The sequence below is a fragment of the Stenella coeruleoalba genome (genome assembly GCF_951394435.1).
Source record: "Stenella coeruleoalba genome assembly, chromosome: 2".
NCBI classification, from domain to species: domain Eukaryota; kingdom Metazoa; phylum Chordata; class Mammalia; order Artiodactyla; family Delphinidae; genus Stenella; species Stenella coeruleoalba.
In genome coordinates this window covers 136,857,890-136,877,350 of record NC_137147.1, presented here as the reverse complement: position 1 = coordinate 136,877,350, position 19,461 = coordinate 136,857,890, and the positions used below count along the sequence as shown (strand labels likewise).

At 38.8% G+C, this 19,461-nt stretch overlaps 1 protein-coding gene across 1 annotated transcript; it reads right to left on the bottom strand.

Annotated features, from left to right (window-relative positions):
- Positions 1-1,501: 1,501 nt before the first annotated feature.
- On the bottom strand, positions 1,502-19,438 carry THAP10 (THAP domain containing 10). The gene is given in 4 exon segments (XM_079913143.1): positions 1,502-2,766; positions 2,866-3,013; positions 18,703-18,831; positions 18,833-19,438. Coding segments are annotated over 4 exon segments (828 nt in total). The 5' UTR covers positions 19,187-19,438; the 3' UTR covers positions 1,502-2,569.
- Positions 19,439-19,461: the final 23 nt, after the last annotated feature.

Below are 19,461 nucleotides of genomic sequence, written 5' to 3'. Positions count from 1 at the left end.
TGATTTTGGGCAGCCTCTCTGCTAATGGGTGGGGTTGTGTTCCTGTCTTGCTAGCTGTTTGGCATAGGATGTCCAGCACTGTAGCTTGCTGGTCGTTGAGTGAAGCTGGGTGCTGGCGTTGAGATGGAGATCTCTCGGAGATTTTTGCTGTTTGATATTATGTGCAGCTGGGAGGCCTCTTGTGGACCAGTGTCCTGAAGTTGGCTCTCCCACCTCAGAGGCACAGCACTGAGTCCTGGCTGCAGCACCAAGAGCCTTTCATCCACAAGGCTCCTTAATTTGGGATGATTCGCTGTCTATTCAGGTATTCCACAGATTCAGGGTATATCAAGTTGATTGTGGAGCTTTAATCTGCTGCTTCTGAGGCTGCTGGGAGAGATTTCCCTTTCTCTTCTTTGTTCTGACAGTTCCCAGGGGCTCAGCTTTGGATTTGGCCCCGCCTGTGAGTGTAGATCGCCGGAGGGCGTCTGTTCTTTGCTCAGACAGGACGAGGTTAAAGGAGCCGCCGATTCGGAGGCTCTGGCTCACCCAGGCCGGGGGGTAGGGAGGGTCACGGAGTGCGGGGCGGGCCTGCAGCGGCAGAGGCCGGCGTGACGTTGCAGCCTGAGGCGCGCCGTGCGCTCTCCCGGGGAGCCGTCCCTGGATCCCGGGACCCTGGCAGTGGCGGGCTGCACAGGCTCCCCGGAAGGGCGCGTGGCTAGTGACCTGTGTTCGCACACAGGCCTCCTGGCGGCGGCAGCAGCGGCCTTAGCGTCCCATGTCCGTCTCTGGGCTCCGCACTCTTAGCCGTGGCTCGCGCCCGTCCCTGGAGCTCTCTCAAGCAGCGTTCTTAATCCCCTCTCCTCGTGCACCAGGAAACAAAGAGGGACGTAAAAATCTCTTGCCTCTTCGGCAGGTCCAGACCCCTCCCCGGACTCTCTCCTGGCCAGCCGCGGCGCACCAACGCCCTGCAGGCTGTGTTCACGCCGCCAACCTCAGTCCTCTCCCGGCGCTCCGACAAAAGCCGGAGCCTCAGCTCCCAGTCCCGCCCGCCCCGGCGGGCGAGCAGACAAGCCTCTCGGCTGGTGAGTGCCGGTCGGCCCGATCCTCTGCGCTGGAGTCTGTCCGCTTTGCCCTCCGCACCCCTGTTGCTGTGCTCTCCTCCGCGGCTCCCAAGCTCCCCCACTCCGCCTCCCGAATCTCCACCCGCGAAGGGGCTTCCTAGTGTGTGGACACTTTTCCTCCTTCACAGCTCTCTCCCGCTGGTGCAGGACCCGTCCCTATCCTTTTGTCTCTGTTTAGTTTTTTCTTTTGCCCTAACCAGGTACGTGGGGGGTTCCTTGCCTTTTGGGAGGTCTGAGGTCTTCTGCCAGCGTTCAGTAGGTGTTCTGTAGGAGTTGTTCCACGCGTAGATGTATTTCTGGTGTATCTGTCGAGAGGAAGGTGATCTCCGCGTCTTACTCTTCTGCCATCTTCCCGGAAGTCTCTATTTTATTGCTTTTTTAATTAAAATTATACTGTTCAAATTAAGTCAGACATGAAATTAGCTTTGGAAGAAAATCACTTTGGTGTATTATTTAAACCTTTGAGGATAAAATCCATGTAAGTTCTTCCAATCATGCAGAACTAACAGGACATGTGAGATGTAAAATGGACATTTATTTTTATTATTTCCAATCCAAGATCAGAGTTATCATAAGTTTCTCAGAAACTATTGTAATAAATTACTTCATGGTACCAAACTGCCATAGAAATTTTCCTGGTGAATGGCAGATGGGGCAGCTAAGTTTCACATGCTTATTTCCCAAAGTGGTATTGGCAGCGGAAAACCTAATTTCTAAAATGGGGATATGTTAGAAATGTAATACTTCTTTTTGCATGATGTTAATAACGTCTATCTAAATTAATCAAACTAATTAATTTGATGTAACAGGAACTGATGCAAACGGATTTCATTATAAAGGTAATCTAAGGATATGAAATTCTATCTCTATTTAAATTGATTCCCTTTGAAATTTTTCTGTAAATGACATAGCTTCACCAGAAATGCTCACAGGGACTGATTCATAGATGTAATAGTATTATAACTGGACAGACTAAAAAATAATAGAAATAATAGAAAATAATAATCAAGGATAAATGTCCTGGCTCTACCCTCAAATCATTTAGTCGTACCAGACCTAGCTGTGCTCAGTTATGCTCTTCACCTTCAAGTTACTTACAACAGTGACATTCTAACTCGTGAGTGTCAAGTAAGTCCCATATGAGCGTTGCTTCTGAACTAAGCTTAAATAGTCAATGCTTAATCTTGATCTGGCAATGCTGCTACTGTGGTTTTCTTTTATGACTTGATTTGCACCAAAAGTATAAAAAGAAAAAAGAAAAATAGGTGAAAGTGGGGGGTGGGGAGGTGTGGGCGGGACTACCTTTATTATCTTGACAGACAGGCAAATTTTTGCCTTAGAGCTAAACAAATTCTGCATACTCAACTGTCAAGTTATCTTGAGGTGAAAGATTTACAAGAGCAAAGAGATAATTATGTGAGCAAAGATTTGAAAACCTAGAGCACATCAAATCATTTGATGTTGCGCTAACAGGTCTCTTCTTTTACCTGTACAGCTATGTAAGACAAATCACTCTGTTCACTCTTGATATTCCAGTCCTCATCTGTTTCTGAGTCACTGGAGTAAGAGTCAAAGAGAGAGGACGTTCTAGACCACAATTCATCAGTCTGAGTAGTTGCATTACATAGTCGTGTTCCAAACACTTTCACTTTGGCCTGAATACCTGAAGGAGAATAAACACAATTACCTATGAGTTAGAATTTGCTTTTCATACACAAAAGTCCAATTCAATTGATCAATCAACTGAAAAGTCAAAACTTACCCACACTGTAGTGAGGGGGTCTCTTCAGAGATATTTGTGTACTGTTGTGCACTGGGCCTTCCTCACAGTGAGTAGGTACTGAAGTGACATCATTAGATAGATTATCAGCATGGACTTGTGTTTGTATAACTTGATTTTCATGTGCAATCTAAAAATATAAATCAGAGGAGAATTATACTGAAGGTAAGGCCTTCTTTATATGGTTTTATCTCCTAAAAGTTATAAACAGTGAAAGAGTATAGATAATACTTTTCAAGGTCACATATTAGGAAGGCTGGAATTTGAACCCAGGCAAGCTGGCTCCATAGTCCAAGTAGTTAAGAAGTCTGCCATACTGTCCTTTACTATTTCTAAGTCTATTTCTAAGCATTCTGGTCAAGCAGAAATCTATATGCTATTAAGCTATTTGCTGACAACCCACTGAATTTTCCCTAAATCAACAGCTGGAAGAGATAATACTACTAGTATTAGATGATTATAATAGTATTAAGTATATCATAGCAAAGCAGTAGCATCGTTCTAGAAAACCTAATCATCAGTCCTTTATACATGACAGAGAAATAATTTAAGATAATATGCTTTAATGTTTTTATGCTTTCCTGAGACAAGTTACAACGTGAAATGGAAATTTTGATTTATGGGAGAAGTAAGAGGTAGAAAGGAGGAGAATTTGGATATTCAGAAGGTAATGTAAGACTGAGTACCTGGAAATTATGTGGAAGAGGCTAAGAAAAGATATCTGGAAAATGTAAGAGGGTGTGTGGGAATAAAAAATAAGTGATAGAGAAATGAAAAAAAGTACTTTGTAATTTTACCTAGACCACTGAAAAAAAATTTTAGCAAGCATCCTTGGTTGCTGTAACACAGGCTATGAATGCCCAAGTTAAAGAAACTTTATGAAGAAACTTTTGTGAAGAGTCCCTTTGTAACATGAAGAATTACACCTAACATTTTTGAGGATTTAAATAAAAATTGAAGTCTTTATCTTTGTGTTTATAGTTATGATTAATTTTGACAGCTAATCTACTTCTACTTTTAAGCCAAGCATTATAAAGGTCTAGAATAAGTATATATTTCTTTACAAAACAGATGTACTCCTGATAAAATGGAGTTTTAGGAATTTATTCAGCCTTTAAAAAATAACTTTTGTTCCTTTTATAACAGTAATACATTGTATCACTGAGGAAAATTTGCACCATACAGAGAAGCAAAAAGAAAAAAAAATAAGCCGTAATCCCATCATTCATAGCTAACAACTTCATATTTTGGTATCATTTTTGTCTTTTTCTATGTATTTTTAAAAATTGGGAACATATGTTTTATAATCTTGTTTTCCTCTTTAATACATCATGTTTCTATGTTATTAAATATTCTACATATAATTTTTATGGCTGCATACAATCTATTGTACAGATATACTGTAATTTATTAAAACAATCCATAATATTAGAAATCTTTGAACAAAAATTTTTGTGTACATACACGATTACTTCTTTATATTAAAAATTTAACAAACAGAATTTCCAGATATGTATTAATCAACAAGAACCTGAAGCAAAAGAAAATTTTTAGAATGAGGCAGAGAAAGACCAAAGGATGAAGGCTATAGAAAAGGTCATAAGAGGTATAGCAGAAAAGACTAAAAAGCATAATATATAATATCAGTTGTAGTCCCAAAGGAAAAGAAAGAAAATGGGACAGAAACAATATTTGAACAAATAACATCTGAGAATTTACCAAAATGAATACAAGGCATTAAGACATGGTTTTACAAAAGTACTAAACATATTCACTAAAATAAAAACAAAGGAAACCATATCTTTGCATATTACAGTAAAACTGGAAAACAATGAGAAAAACTTAGGAGCCAGAGGAAAAAAAGATACATTGTCTTCAAAGGGGCAACCGTAAGACACAGTAAGGCTTAAACTCTTAAGGAAACACAAAGATTGAAATAAAAGGGTGTAAAAAAGATCTAATGTGCTAACACTAACCTACAGAAAGCTGGTGCTGCTCTATTGGTGCTATATAATAACACAGCTTCAAAATATATAACACAAAAATTGTTAGAAGACTAAATATGTAAATTAAAAACTAAGGTGGAAGATTTTTAACACACCTCTCTCAGTAACTAATAGGCAGGCAAAGATTCCATAGGGATATAAGAAATTTAAACAACATGATTAATAGACATATATGGAGAATTGTATCCAACTGCAGAACACACATTCACCTCAAGTACACATGGAACATTTATAAAAACTAACCTACGTTAGGCCTAATACAGTTTCAATAAATTTCAAAATAAACCCATATGCTGGGGCTTCTCTGGTGGTGCAGTGGTTGAGAGTCTGCCTGCCGATGCAGGGGACACAGGTTCGTGACCCGGTCCGGGAGGATCCCACATGCCACGGAGTGGCTGGACCCGTGAGCCATGGCCGCTAAGCCTGCGCGTCTGGAGCCTGTGCTCCGCAACGGGAGAGGCCACAACAGTGAGAGGCCCGCGTACCGCCAAAAAAAAAAAAAAAAAAACCCATATGCTGTATATTCTCTGGCCACAGTGTAACTGACCTAGAAGTCTATAACAAAAATATAACTACAAAATACCTGCATCTTTGGAAATTTTTAAATACACTTCTAAGTAACCCATGATAAAATTACAGTGGAAATTAGAAGATATTTTACACTAAATAATAATAAAAATATTCAAAATCTAAAACTTGTGGGATTCAGTTAATGTCACACTTAGAAGGGCATTTATAGTCTTAAATGTACATAATAGTATAGAAAAAATTAATTAGTCTTAATTTAGACTGCAATTTTAACACCATTCAAAAAATTATTTCACAAGATATTTCTAATGTATCTTCATTTCAGGAGTGTTCCCTCAAACAATAAACTCTACTGAATTCTACATTTGGGAAATAAGTATGTCAAACTTAGCTGTCCCATCTGCCATTCACTACGAAAATTCTGGAAATCAATGATCCAATTTGATACTCAAGAAGTTAAAGAAAGAATGGCAAATAAAAATTGAAAAAGTAGAGAGATGAGAGAGTGAACTGTAATGTAAACGACAATGGACTTTGAGTTATAACGATGTGTCAGTGTAGGCTCATCAGTTGTAACAAATGTACCACTCTGGTGGGGGATGTTGATAATGGAGAAGGCTATGCATGTGTGGGCGCAGGGGGTAATTGGGTAATCCATCTTCCCCTCAATTTTGCTGTGAACCTAAAACTTTTCTAAAAAAATAAAGCCTTAAAAAATTAAAGAAAAATACTGGAAATCTTTTAATATGCAGCTCAATGTTCATAGCAGCATTATTTAAAATAGCTAAGACATGGAAGCAACCTAAGGGTCCATCAACAGAAGAACGGATAAGGAAGATGTGGCATATAAATTACTCAGCCATAAAAAAGAATAAAATCTTGCCATTTGAAACAACATGAATGACCCTGAGGGTATTATTCTTAGGGAAATAAGTCAGACAGAGAAAGACAAATACTGTATATTTTCATTTATATGTGGAGCCTAAAAATAAAACAAATGAAGGAATATAACAAAACTGAAACAGACTCACAGATACAGAGAGCAGACCAGCAGTTACCAGTGGGGAGAGAGGTGGAGGGAGGGGCAAAATAGGGAGAGGGGATTAAGAGGTACAAACTATTGGGAATAACATAAATAAGATAAAGAGGGCGGACAGCAGAAGCAAGAAGAACTACAATCCTGCAGCCTGTGGAACAAAAATCACATTCACAGAAAGATAGACAAGATGAAAAGGCAGAGGGCTATGTACCAGATGAAAGAACAAGATAAAACCCCAGAAAAACAACTAAATGAAGTGGAGATAGGCAACCTTCCAGAAAAAGAATTCAGAATAATGATAGTAAAGATGATCCAGGACCTTAGAAAAAGAATGGAGGCAAAGATCGAGAAGGTGCAAGAAATGTTTAACAAAGATCTGGAAGAATTAAAGAAGAAACAAACAGAGATGAACAACACAATAACTGAAATGAAAAATACACTAGAAGGAATCAATAGCAGAATAACTGAGGCAGAAGAACAGATAAGTGACCTGGAAGACAGCATGGTGGAATTCACTGCTGTGGAACAGAATAAAGAAAAAAGAATGAAAAGAAATGAAGACAGCCTAAGAGACCTCTGGAACAACATTAAATGCAACAACATTCGCATTATAGGGGTCCCAGAAGGAGAAGAGAGAGAGAATGGACCCGAGAAAATATCTGAAGAGATCATAGTCGAAAACTTCCCTAACACGGGAAAGGAAATAGCCACCCAAGTCCAGGAAGCACAGCGAGTCCCATACAGGATAAACCCAAGGAGAAACATGCTGAGACACATAGTAATCAAATTGGCAAAAATTAAAGACAAAGAAAAGTTATTGAAAACAGAAAGGTAAAAATGACAACATACAAGGGAACTCCCATACGGTGAACAGCTGATTTCTCAGCAGAAACTCTACGAGCCAGAAGGGAGTGGCATGACATATTTAAAGTGATGAAAGGGAAGAACCTACAACCAAGATTACTCTACCTGGCAAGGATCTCAGTCAGATTCGATGGAGAAATCAAAAGCTTTACAGACAAGCAAAAGCTAAGAGATTTCAGCACCACCAAACCAGCTCTACAACAAATGCTAAAGGAACTTCTCCAAGTGGGAAACACAAGAGAAGAAAAGGACCTACAAAAACAAACCCAAGGGCTTCCCTGGTGGTGCAGTGGTTGAGAGTCTGCCTGCCGATGTAGGGGACGCAGGTTTGTGCCCTGTTCCGGGAAGATCTCACACGCTGTGGAGCGGCTGGGCCCGTAAGCCATGGCCGCTGGGCCTGCACGTCCGGAGCCTGTGCTCCGCAATGGGAGAGGCCATAGCAGTGAGAGGCTTGCATACCGCAAAAAAAAACCCCCAAAACAATTAAGAAAATGTTAATAAGAACATACATATCGATAATTATCTTAAACGTGAATGGATTAAATGCTCCAACCAAAGACACAGGCTCACTGAATGGATACAAAAACAAGACCCATATATATGCTGTCTACAAGAGACCCACTTCAGACCTAGGGACACATACAGACTGAAAGTGAGGGGACGGAAAAAGATATTCCATGCAAATGGAAATCAAAAGAAAGCTGGAGTAGCAATACTCATATCAGATAAAATAGACTTTAAAATAAAAAGTGTTACAAGAGACAAGGAAGGACACTACATAATGATCAAGGGATCAATCCAAGAAAAGATATAACAATTATAAATATATATGCACCCAACATAGGAGCACCTCAATACATAAGGCAACTGCTAACAGCTATAAAAGAGGAAATCGACAGCAACACAATAATAGTGGGGGACTTTAACACCTCACTTACACCAATGGACAGATCATCCAAACAGAAAATTAATAAGGAAAAACAAGCGTTAAATGACACAATAGACCAGATAGATTTAATTGATATTTATAGGACATTCCATCCAAAAACAGCAGATTACACTTTCGCCTCAAGTGCGCATGGAACATTCTCCAGGACAGATCACAACTTGGGTCACAAATCAAGCCTCAGTAAATTTAAGAAAATTAAAATCATATCAAGCATCTTTTCTGACCGCAACGCTATGGGATTAGAAATCAATTACAGGGGAAAAAACGTAAAAAACACAAACACATGGAGGCTAAACAATACGTTACTAAATAAACAAGAGATCACTGAAGAAATCAAAGGGAAATAAAAAAATACCTAGAGACAAATGACAATGAAAACACGATGTTCCAAAACCTATGGGATGCGGCAAAAGCAGTTCGAAGAGGCAAGTTCATAGCTATATGAGCCTACCTCAAGAAATAAGAAAAATCTCAAATAAACAATCTAACCTTACACCTGAAGGAACTAGAGAAAGAAGAACAAACAAAACCCAAAGTTAGCAGAAGGAAAGAAATCATAAAGATCAGAGAAGAAATAAATGAAATAGAAACAAAGAAAACAATAGCAAAGATCAATAAAACTACAAGCTGGTTCTTTGAGAAGAAAAACAAAATTGATAAACCATTAGCCAGATTCATCAAGAACAAGAGGGAGAGGACTCAAATCAATAAAATTAGAAATGAAAAAGGAGAAGTTACAACAGACACTGCAGAAATACAAAGCATCCTAAGAGACTACTACAAGTAACTCTATGCCAATAAAATGGACAACCTGGAAGAAATGGACAAATTCTTAGAAAGCTATAAGCTTCCAAGACTGAACTGGGAAGAAATAGAAAATATGAACAGACGAATCACAAGTAGTAAAATTGAAACTGTGATTAAAAATCTTCCAACAAACAAAGTCCAGTCAGGATGAACTAGAATGGGAACAGAGACACTGAGGCTATGCTGCTGGACTACAGAGGCTGAGATCATGAAGACTTATGAGGAGGACAATGAAATAAAGAGTAAGGGGCCAATATGAAAATAACTCTGAAAGAACAACCCAGAGGATTACACACGCTAATCAGTTTTAAAAGTTCAACTGCTTTTAATTTTTTTAGTAAACATAACCATATCAATAAATTAGCAACATTGGGCTTCCCTGGTGGTGCAGTGGTTAAGAATCCACCTGCCAATGCTGGGAACATGGGTTCAAGCCCTGGTCCAGGAAGATCCCACATGCTGCAGAGCAACTAAGCCCATGCACCACAACTACTGAGCTTGTGCTCTAGAGCCTGTGAACCACAACTACTGAGCCCACGTGCCACAACTACTGAAGCCCGCGTGCCTAGAGCCTGTGCTCCACAACAAGAGAAGCCACCACAATAAGAAGCCTGCACACAGCAACGAAGAGTAGCCCCCGCTCGCCGCAACTAGAAAAAGCCCGCGTGCAGCAATGAAGACCCAACACAGCCAAAATAAATAAATAAATAAATGTATTTAAAAAAACAAAAAAACAAAAAAAACAAAGTCCAGGACCAGATGGCTTCAAAGGTGAATTCTACCAAACACTTAGAGAATAGTTAACACCCATCCTTCTCAAACGCTTCCAAAAAATTGCAGAGGAAGGAACACTCCCAAACTCATTCTATGAGGCCACCATCACCCTGATACCAAAACCAAAGATACTACAAAAAAAGAAAATTACAGACCAATATCACTGATGAAGATAGATGCAAAAATCCTCAACAAAATACTAGCAAACAGAATCCAACAACACATTAAAAGGATCATACACCATGATCAAGTGGGATTTATCCCAGAGATGCAAGGATTCTTCAATATATGCAATTCAATCAATGTGATATACTATATTAACAAATTGAAGAAGAAAAACCATATGATCAACTCAATAGAAGCAGAAAAAGCTTTTGACAAAATTCAACACTCATTTATGATAAAAACTCTCCAGAAAGTGGGCATAGAGGAAACCTACCTCAACGTAATAAAGGCCATATATGACAAACCCACAGCAAACATCATTCTCAATGGTGAAAACCTGAAAGCATTTTCTCTAAACTCAGGAACAAGACAAGGATGTCCATTTTCACCACTATTATTCAACATAGTTTTGGAAGTCCTAGCCACGGCAATCAGAGAAGAGAAAGAAATAAAAGGAATACAAATTGGAAAAGAAGAAGTAAAACTGTCACTGTTTGCAGATGACATGACACTATACATAGAGAATCCTAAAGATGCCACCAGAAAACTACTAGAGCTAATCAATGAATTTGGTAAAGTTGCAGGATACAGAATTAATGCACAGAAATCCCTTACATTCCTATACACTAATGATGAAAAATCTGAAAGAGAAATGAAGGAAACACTCCCATTTACCATTGCAACAAAAAGAATAAAATACCTAGGAATAAACCTACCCAGGGAGACAAAAGACCTGTATGCAGAAAACTATAGACCCTGATGAAAGAAATTAAAGATGATACCAACAGATGGAGAGATATACCATGTTCTTGGATTGGAAGAATCAATATTGTGAAAATGACTATACTACCCAAAGCAATCTACAGATTCAATGCAATCCCTATCAAATTACCAATGGCATTTTTTACAGAACTAGAACGAAAAATCTTAAAATTTGTATGGAGACACAAAAGACCCCAAATAGCCAAAGCAGTCTTGAGGGAAAGAAACTGAGCTGGAGGAATCAGACTCCCTGACTTCAGACTATTCTACAAAGCTACAGTAATGAAGACAATATGGTACTGGCACAAAAACAGAAATATAGATGAGTGGAACAGGATAGACAGCCCAGAGATAAACCCATGCACCTATGGTCAACTAATCTATGACAGAGGAGGCAAGGATATACAATGGAGAAAAGACATTCTCTTCAGTAAGTGGTGCTGGGAAAACTGGACAGGTACATGTAAAAGAATGAAATTAGAACAATCCCTAACACCATATACAAAAATAAACTCCAAATGGATTAAAGACCTAAATGTAAGACTGGACACTATAAAACTCTTAGAGGAAAACATGGGATGAACACTCTTTGACATAAATCACAGCAAGATCTTTTTTGATCCACCTCCTAGAGTAATAGAAATAAAAACAAAAATAAACAAATGGGACCTAATAAAACTTTTGCTTCTGCACAGCAAAGCAAACTATAAACAAGACGAAAAGACAACCCTCAGAATGGGAGAAAATATTTGCAAATGAATCACGGATAAAGAATTAATCTCAAAAATATATAAACAGCTCATGCAGCTCAGTATTAAAAAAACAAACAATCCAATCAAAAAATGGGCAGAAGGTCTAAATAGACATTTCTCCAAAGAAGACCTACAGATGGCCAAGAGGCACACGAAAAGCTGCTCAACGTCACTAATTATTAGAGAAATGCAAATCAAAACTGCAATGAGGTATCACCTCACACCAGTTAGCATGGGCATCATCAGAAAATCTACAAACAATAAATGCTGGAGAGGGTGTGGGGAAAATGGAACCCTCTTGTACTGTTGGTGGGAATGTAAATTGATATAGCCACTATGGAGAACAGTATGGAGGTTCCTTAAAAAACTAAAAATAGAATTAACATATGACCCAGCAATCCCACTACTGGGCATAAACCCAGAGAAAACTATAATTCAAAAAGATATATGCATACCAATGTTCACTGCAGCACTATTTACAATAGCCAGGTCACGGAAACAACCTAAATGCCCATCAAATGGATAAAGAAGATGTGGTACATATATACAATGGAATATTAGTCAGCCATAAAAAGGAACGAAATTGGGTCATTTGTAGAGACGTGGATGGATCTAGAGACTGTCATACAGAGTGAAGTAAGTCAGAAAGAGAAAAACAAATATATGTGGATATATATGCATATATGTGGAACAGATAAACCAGCTGGCAGGGCAGAAATAGAGACACAGATGTAGAGAACAAACGTATGGACACCAAGGGGGAAAGCCGTGGGTGGTGGTGGTGGTGGTGTGATGAATTGGGAGATTGGGATTGACATGTATACACTGATGTGTAAAAAATGGAGGACTAATAAGAACCTGCTGTAAAAAAAACCAAATAAAATAAAATTCAAAAATAAATAAATAAATAAGATACAAGGATGTAATGTACAGCACAGGCAATACAGCCAATACTTCATAATAACTTTGTATGGAATCTAATCTATAAAAATATCGACTGTGTTCTACACCTAAAACTAATATAATATTGTAAGTCAATTATACTTCAATTAAAAAGTATACTAGGGGCTTCCCTGGTGGCGCAGTGGTTGAGAGTCCGCCTGCCAATGCAGGGGACATGGGTTCGTGCCCCAGTCCGGGAGGATCCCGCATGCCACGGAGCGGCTGGGCCCGTGAGCCGTGGCCGCTGAGACTGCGCGTCTGGAGCCTGTGCTCCACAACGGGAGAGGCCAAAACAGTGAAAGGCCCGCGTACCACAAAAAAAAAAAAAAAAAAAAAGAATACTAGAAGTCTGTTAAAGAATGTAAGCAGTTGGGCAAAATTTGAAATATTTGGTAATCCAATATTTCGTCTTCACATAAGCAAGTTAGTTATCCTTAAGGTCTCCTTTGTTTGAAATACACCTGAATATGTAAAGATAGCCTAGTGTTTAAGTGAAGTTTTCGCATTTTAACAAGTTTATTTAATGTGAAAACATATAGGAAAAGGTCTATGTTAATCATTTTAGCTCAGTAATGTATAAATCTAGTGTATCAATTAAAAATCAAAGCTGAACAAAATAATTTGAGGGGAAGAAATAATAATAGAAATAAAAATAAAATAATATCAGAGAGAAGACCAAAAGGCAGAGTTCACTCTTTGAAAACACTAATAAAAATCGATAAAAAGAATGAAAAACAAAAATTACTAACAGATCATAAAGAATTTTAAAAGACATTGTATCATGAACACTTTTGTGTCAATATGTTTAAAAATTTAGATTGAACTGACAAATTTTTCGAAAAATACAACTTATCAAAATGGATATAGAAACAGAAAAACTCTGAATAACCCCATAACTATTAAAGAAATTGAATCCATCATTAAAAAATCTTCTCATAAGGAAAACTCCAGGACTAGGTGTCTTTTTCAGTGAATTCCACAAAATATTAATATCAAATTTATTAGTGGACATATAACGCCAATTTATATAAACTCTTCCAGAGAATGATGAAAGAGGGGACAACTCCAAACTGGTCAGCATAATCTTGAAACCAAAACATGAAAAAGGCATTTCAAGAAAGAACAGGTATAGGGCCTTCCCTGGTGGCACAGTGGTTGAGAGTCCGCCTACCGATGCAGGGGACACGGGTTCGTACCCCGGTCCGGGAGGATCCCACATGCCGCGGAGCGGCTGGGCCCGTGAGCCATGGCCGCTGAGCCTGCGCGTCCGGAGCCTGTGCTCCGCAACGGGAGAGGCCACAGCAGTGAGAGGCCTGCGTATCGCAAAAAAAAAAAAAAAAAAAAAAAGAAAGAACAGGTATAGACCAATTTTGCCTATGAACACATATGCAAAAATTGTAAATAGACTGTTAACAAATCAAATTAAACAATACCTAAAGGAATAATACACCTTGGGCAAACTGGGTTTGCTTCAGCTATGCAAGTTTGACTCTATATGTCAAAAACAGGCAATAAAGTTCATGACATTAACAGAATATAAGCAAAATATGTGATCATTAATAGGTTCAGAAAAAGCATTTGAAAAAATTCAACATCATTTATGATTTAAATCTGTAGCCAAAATTTGGAATAGAGGGGAACATTTCTTTTTATGGTAAGAGCAGCTACCAAAAGAACTATAGCAAAAATCATATCAAATGGTGAAATATTAATGACTTTTCCTTTGAAAATAGGAATGAGAAAAGGATTCCCCATCACTTCTTCTGTTTCCCCCGCTGTACTGGAGGTTCTAGCTAGTGCAATAGGAAGAATAAGAAACAAAAGCATAAACATCAAAAACTATATGCATATACTTTTTATACATGTAGAAAGTCCAAAAGTATCTGCAAATTACCAGAATTAATAAATGAGTTTAACAAGGTTTCTGGTTACAAGGTCAACAAAAATCAATTTATCCACATACATTTATAGAAAATAAAATTTTAGATAATACTATTTATAATAGCAAAATCAAATAGGAACAAATCTAATGAAATTGTACAAGACCTCTATATAGAATGCCATAATGTTTTTAAGAGAAATGTAAAAACCCAAATAAATGGAGGGATACATTATGTTCATGGATTGGAAGAATCAGTATTGTCAATATGCTCTTTCTCCCTACATTCATTTAAAAATTCAATGCACTCTCAGTCAAAATCCCAACAGATAATTTGTGGAAATTGATGAACCAATCCTAAAATATATATGGAAATTTAAAGAGCCCCAAATAACCAAGACATCCATGAAGATGAACAAGGTAAGAGGAATTAATCAACTGGATATTAATTTTTGGGGGGGGGGGCTGTACAATGACCATGTGCTTTATTTCTTCTGCTCTGTGATTTTTTATTTCAATAGTAACTTCCATATAAAGTAAAACTACTTGATTACCTCAACTTTGGTTTAGATTAAGATCGCATAAAGAATTTTAGCAAGTACATTTAAACTAATACCATAAAACACAATCATTATTGAAAATAAGCATTTGTCAGAAAAATATGCCAACTGGATATTAATTCTTAACATAAGCTATAGTAAAGTATTGTGATAATGGTGTAAAGATAGGCAAACATAAATGGAACAGAATTTTAAAATGTCGAAACAGACTAATGTGTATATGAAAACTTGATTTATGACAAAGCTGACACTGCAGGACAATGAGGAAATGCTAGCCTTTTCAATAAAAGATGCTGAGTCAATTGGGTATCTATATGAGGAAAAAATGAAACAAACTCCACTTCATACACAAAAATCAATTCTGAATGGGTTGTAGATATGAATGTAAAGACTAAAAACAGTAAGTTTATGGAAAACAGCAAAGTAGCATGCTTTAAGCATTAAGTATACAGAAAAAGATGGTTAGGTTGGCCTACATTGAAATTAAGAACTAAGTACACAGAAAAAAAAAAAGAAAAGCTCAAGCTCAGTACATCAAAAGACACTATTAAGAGTGAAGAGGAGAAGGTAGTTAAAGCATATTTAACTGACAAAGGACTTGAAGACAGAATTTATTAAGAACTCTGTATCAACAAGAAAAAGACAATCCAACAGAAAAATCGGAATATCGCCAAAGAGGCTATCCAAATGTTCTATTAACATTTGAAAAGTTGTTCCCTTACTAATGTCATTTATGAAATGAGAAAGCAAAGTAAACCACCATTACACACCCTTCAAAAAACTCAATGTAAAAGACCGACAATCCAAGTGTAGGCAAGAATGTGAAACAACGTAAACTCTGATTATGCTTCTAGTAGTGTAAATTAGTACAACTATTTTAGAAGATTATCTGGTATTATTTACTGAAGTTTAATATAATACCATGTCCCAGAAATTCTAGGTATATATCATCAGAAACCTGTGCACATATGAAAACGACATGTAGAAGGATGTTTACAGCAGGATTACTTCTAATAGCCCCAAAATGATAACAACCCAAATGTCCAACAACAGAAGAGATAAAAAAATTGTTTGGTATATTCGTACAATAAACTGCTATATAGTAATGCAAACATATTACTGCTATATGCAACAATATGGATGAATCTTACAAATATAATGTTGAACAAAAAGGCCCGATGCAAGAAATGCCTACAGTACAATTCTACTTACATCAAATTCAAAAGAAAGTAAACTTGGTTGCCTTGAGGATGGAGGAGGAGCTAGGCTTGAGTTGCTAGTAATGTTCTAATTCTTTGACCTATAGTAGTTACACATGTTCAGTTTCTGATAATTTAATGATTTAAGCACTTTCCTGTATTTTGCTATATTTGAATTAAAGTTTAAAAAATACAGTTGGGTTAGAAAAACAAGGATGCAAAATTAACAGTTACGGAGAGACAATAATTCTAGCTATATGAAGCAAAATATCAGTGTATGGTGCTCATCAGAACCCCCTTTTTTCCTTGGAGGTGGCCCCTAATCTTTCCTCAAGCTCCCTAAAGATAGGCTACATTCATACTTCTATTTCTCTACATATAGCACAAAACACCCAAAACAGTGTTTACAATAGCGCCTCAATAAATATTGTAGAGTGACTGGAAATTTGCTGTTTAGTCAGTTGGTCTTGGAAAGAAAAACAGTGAGTGGGGGAAGGAGTGAAAGGTGGCACAAGTAAACTTTCTTAGAGATGCTAATGGGGTTCTCAATCCAGACCAGCTAAAAATTTATTGCTCTCAAGTCTAAATAAACTTTTTAAACTTTATATAAAGTACTATTATTAAAACCTACACATAGTTTCCTAATAACTCAGCATGTATATTAATGTAATATGGATTGTTAGAAGTGTTGGCTGGATATATTTACTAATTGGAAAACAGAGTTGGTATCTATTCTAGATTTCTCAATAGTTAGCCTTTGTTGTATTATAAGATCTTTGGTTGTTTTATTAGCCTGGCTTTTCTTCTCGCAATTTTTGATTAGATGGTAAAATTATGAGTGAGAAAAATGGTGTAAGGGTGTGTGTGGCACATGTTTAATATTTACCTCTTTTACTACATATTTATATATATCTATATATAGATGTACGTATATGGGCTTGGGTAAAGGTTGGCTAGGCAATGATGGTGGATAGATGGTTCAAGGAAGAGGCAGATGTCTTGACTGGTATACAGCTTGGTGAGAAGGGAAACTGGCAGAGAACTGAAATTCTATTGTACTAAAAAAACTGCTCTCCTAGTCACATAATCATTCCACAAATATTTATTGAATTCCTTAAATTTGCAAAATATTGTTCTAGTTGCTGGCAATACAATAGTGAACAAATCAGATAAGATCCCTACTCTCACAAAGCTTACATTCTAATGTGAGGACAAACATTAAGGAAATTATACAATTATGTCATGACAACTGTGATGAGTGCAACTGAAGTATATGTGCTAATGAAGTGTATGAAGAATGAGAATATATAATTAGGGAAGCAAAAGGGAAGGATGTTTGAGCATATTTTTAAAGTAAAAGGACTCAATTGATGATGATGGGAAATGGCAGGGGCATAATTCTGGGGCAGTACATGAAATAATGGAGAAAAGGCTTATTGGTAGGAAAGAATATAGTATGTTCAAAAATTGAAAAGATCAGCATGACTGGTACACAGTGAGCAATAAGGACAGTGGACTGGGATAGGATTGGTGTGGCAGGCAGGGGTAAATAGCATGCAGAGACTTGTAGGTTGTGTTAATAATATTATTCTTCATCCTAACAATTGCAGGGTGTCATTAAAGGGTCTTAAGCATCCACCCCAATGTAGGAAGCAGGTTGGTATGGCAGAAGAGTTTCTGTCTGGCAATTAGACCTAGAGAAAAGGCTCTTGAGGAAATTCACCTCCTGGACTGGCTTTCTTGTGCATAAATATTGAGTCTGAACTAGATGAGAACTTAGGTTTCCTTCAGCTCTAAAATTCAACGAATACCTCTATATATTCAAAGCCAAAATGTCAGTTACAAGTCACCTGACTTCTTGGTGAATTCTTCCTATCTCTAAAACTGAACACATTTTAGATCCAATTAAGAGTCATAATTTAATCTATGTTATGGTGATACGGCTGAAGTTTGACTAACTCAAAGAAGACTGGGAAGTCTTCTTTAAGATGGGAAGTGGGCAAGAAGGCAGTAGTGACCAGATGCAAAATAAGTGTAATCGATGCTTGTGAGTATCGAGGAAGTAGGCAGAAGAGAGCAAGATAGGAAAATTCAGCTCATTGGAACGATTTAATTTAAAGGCAGTCAGTCAAGAGGTAGTTTAGAAGTGGGAAGGGATTGTTTATCAGCAAGCCCCACCTTCATCAGCATCTCGTATCCCCCTTCCCCCGCCATTTTGATAGTATAATTGATAATTCCTCAAGCTTATGTAATACGGTATGCAGAAAGTTTCAAGCACCCCATTCCTTGAGATTGTCTCAAATTAAACACTTTCTATTTAAAAACTCAGGAGCGGAGAGTGAAGGCGACTATAATCTGAAGAACGAGAGAGAGAGACAGAGACAGAGAGAGAATGAGTGTGTTTTGGGGAAGAGGAGGTAGAAGAAACTATTAATTCCAGAGTGTTAATGCTAAATAGGCTCTTGGAGATCACTGAGTAAACAGAAACCTTCGAGGTGAGGTGACTTTCCCAAGACGACACTAAGTGGAGGAGCCTAGCCACAGACCCAGGGTCCTCCAACGACCCTCGGGGGACTCCTGGGTGGCCCTTTACCTGTGAAGCTTTAGCCCTCTTCCTGGCCCGGAGGAGTGTACAGCAGGCTGGCCCCGGGGCAGCCTCGGGCTGCCTGACTGCCTGGGGCTCTCCTCCTTTCTCGGGGCCGCCCGCTCCGTCTCCCTCGTCTTAACCCCTTAGATGCCGGGGAGGACACCCGGTGCAGGGTGGGCACGGCGCCCGCCACGAGCCTCAGGCGCTGGGAGAAGCGCAGGTTCTTCTGGATAACCGAAGAGACGTCAAAACAGGCGGGAGCAAAGTGGTCGGAGCAGATGACCGACCTGCCGTTGCCCTCGTACCAGTCGGGGCGGCGGCCCCGCACGAAGCGGTCCCACAGCAGCCGCACAGCCCGGTCCTTGGGGAAGCGGAACAGCGACTTCCCGGACGTGGAAGACGTCCTCCTCAGGCATGGCAGCTGACTCCGGGTTGGGAGATGAGGGCCCTCCGCACGGCCGAGCACCCCCTGAGCACACACCTGCCGCATTCAGCGTACGCCTTGTCTCCTTCCCCCACCTCCGGCCGGCGGAAGTGCCAAACTGCGGCCCCACCTGGGAAAGTATCCGGCTCTCGGAGATCCTCCTCCTCCCCGCAGCATCCCCTAAGAGCAGGTGGCCACAGGCAGAGGGATACAAATTTCGCGCGGGCCCAGCTGAGGTGAGCCGTAAAGAGGGACGGACCGGAAGTGGCGGTTGTCATAGCTACCGAGGTGGCCGGCCTCTTCCCCGTCTTATCCTCCTCTCCACACTCCCGCTCTGTTTT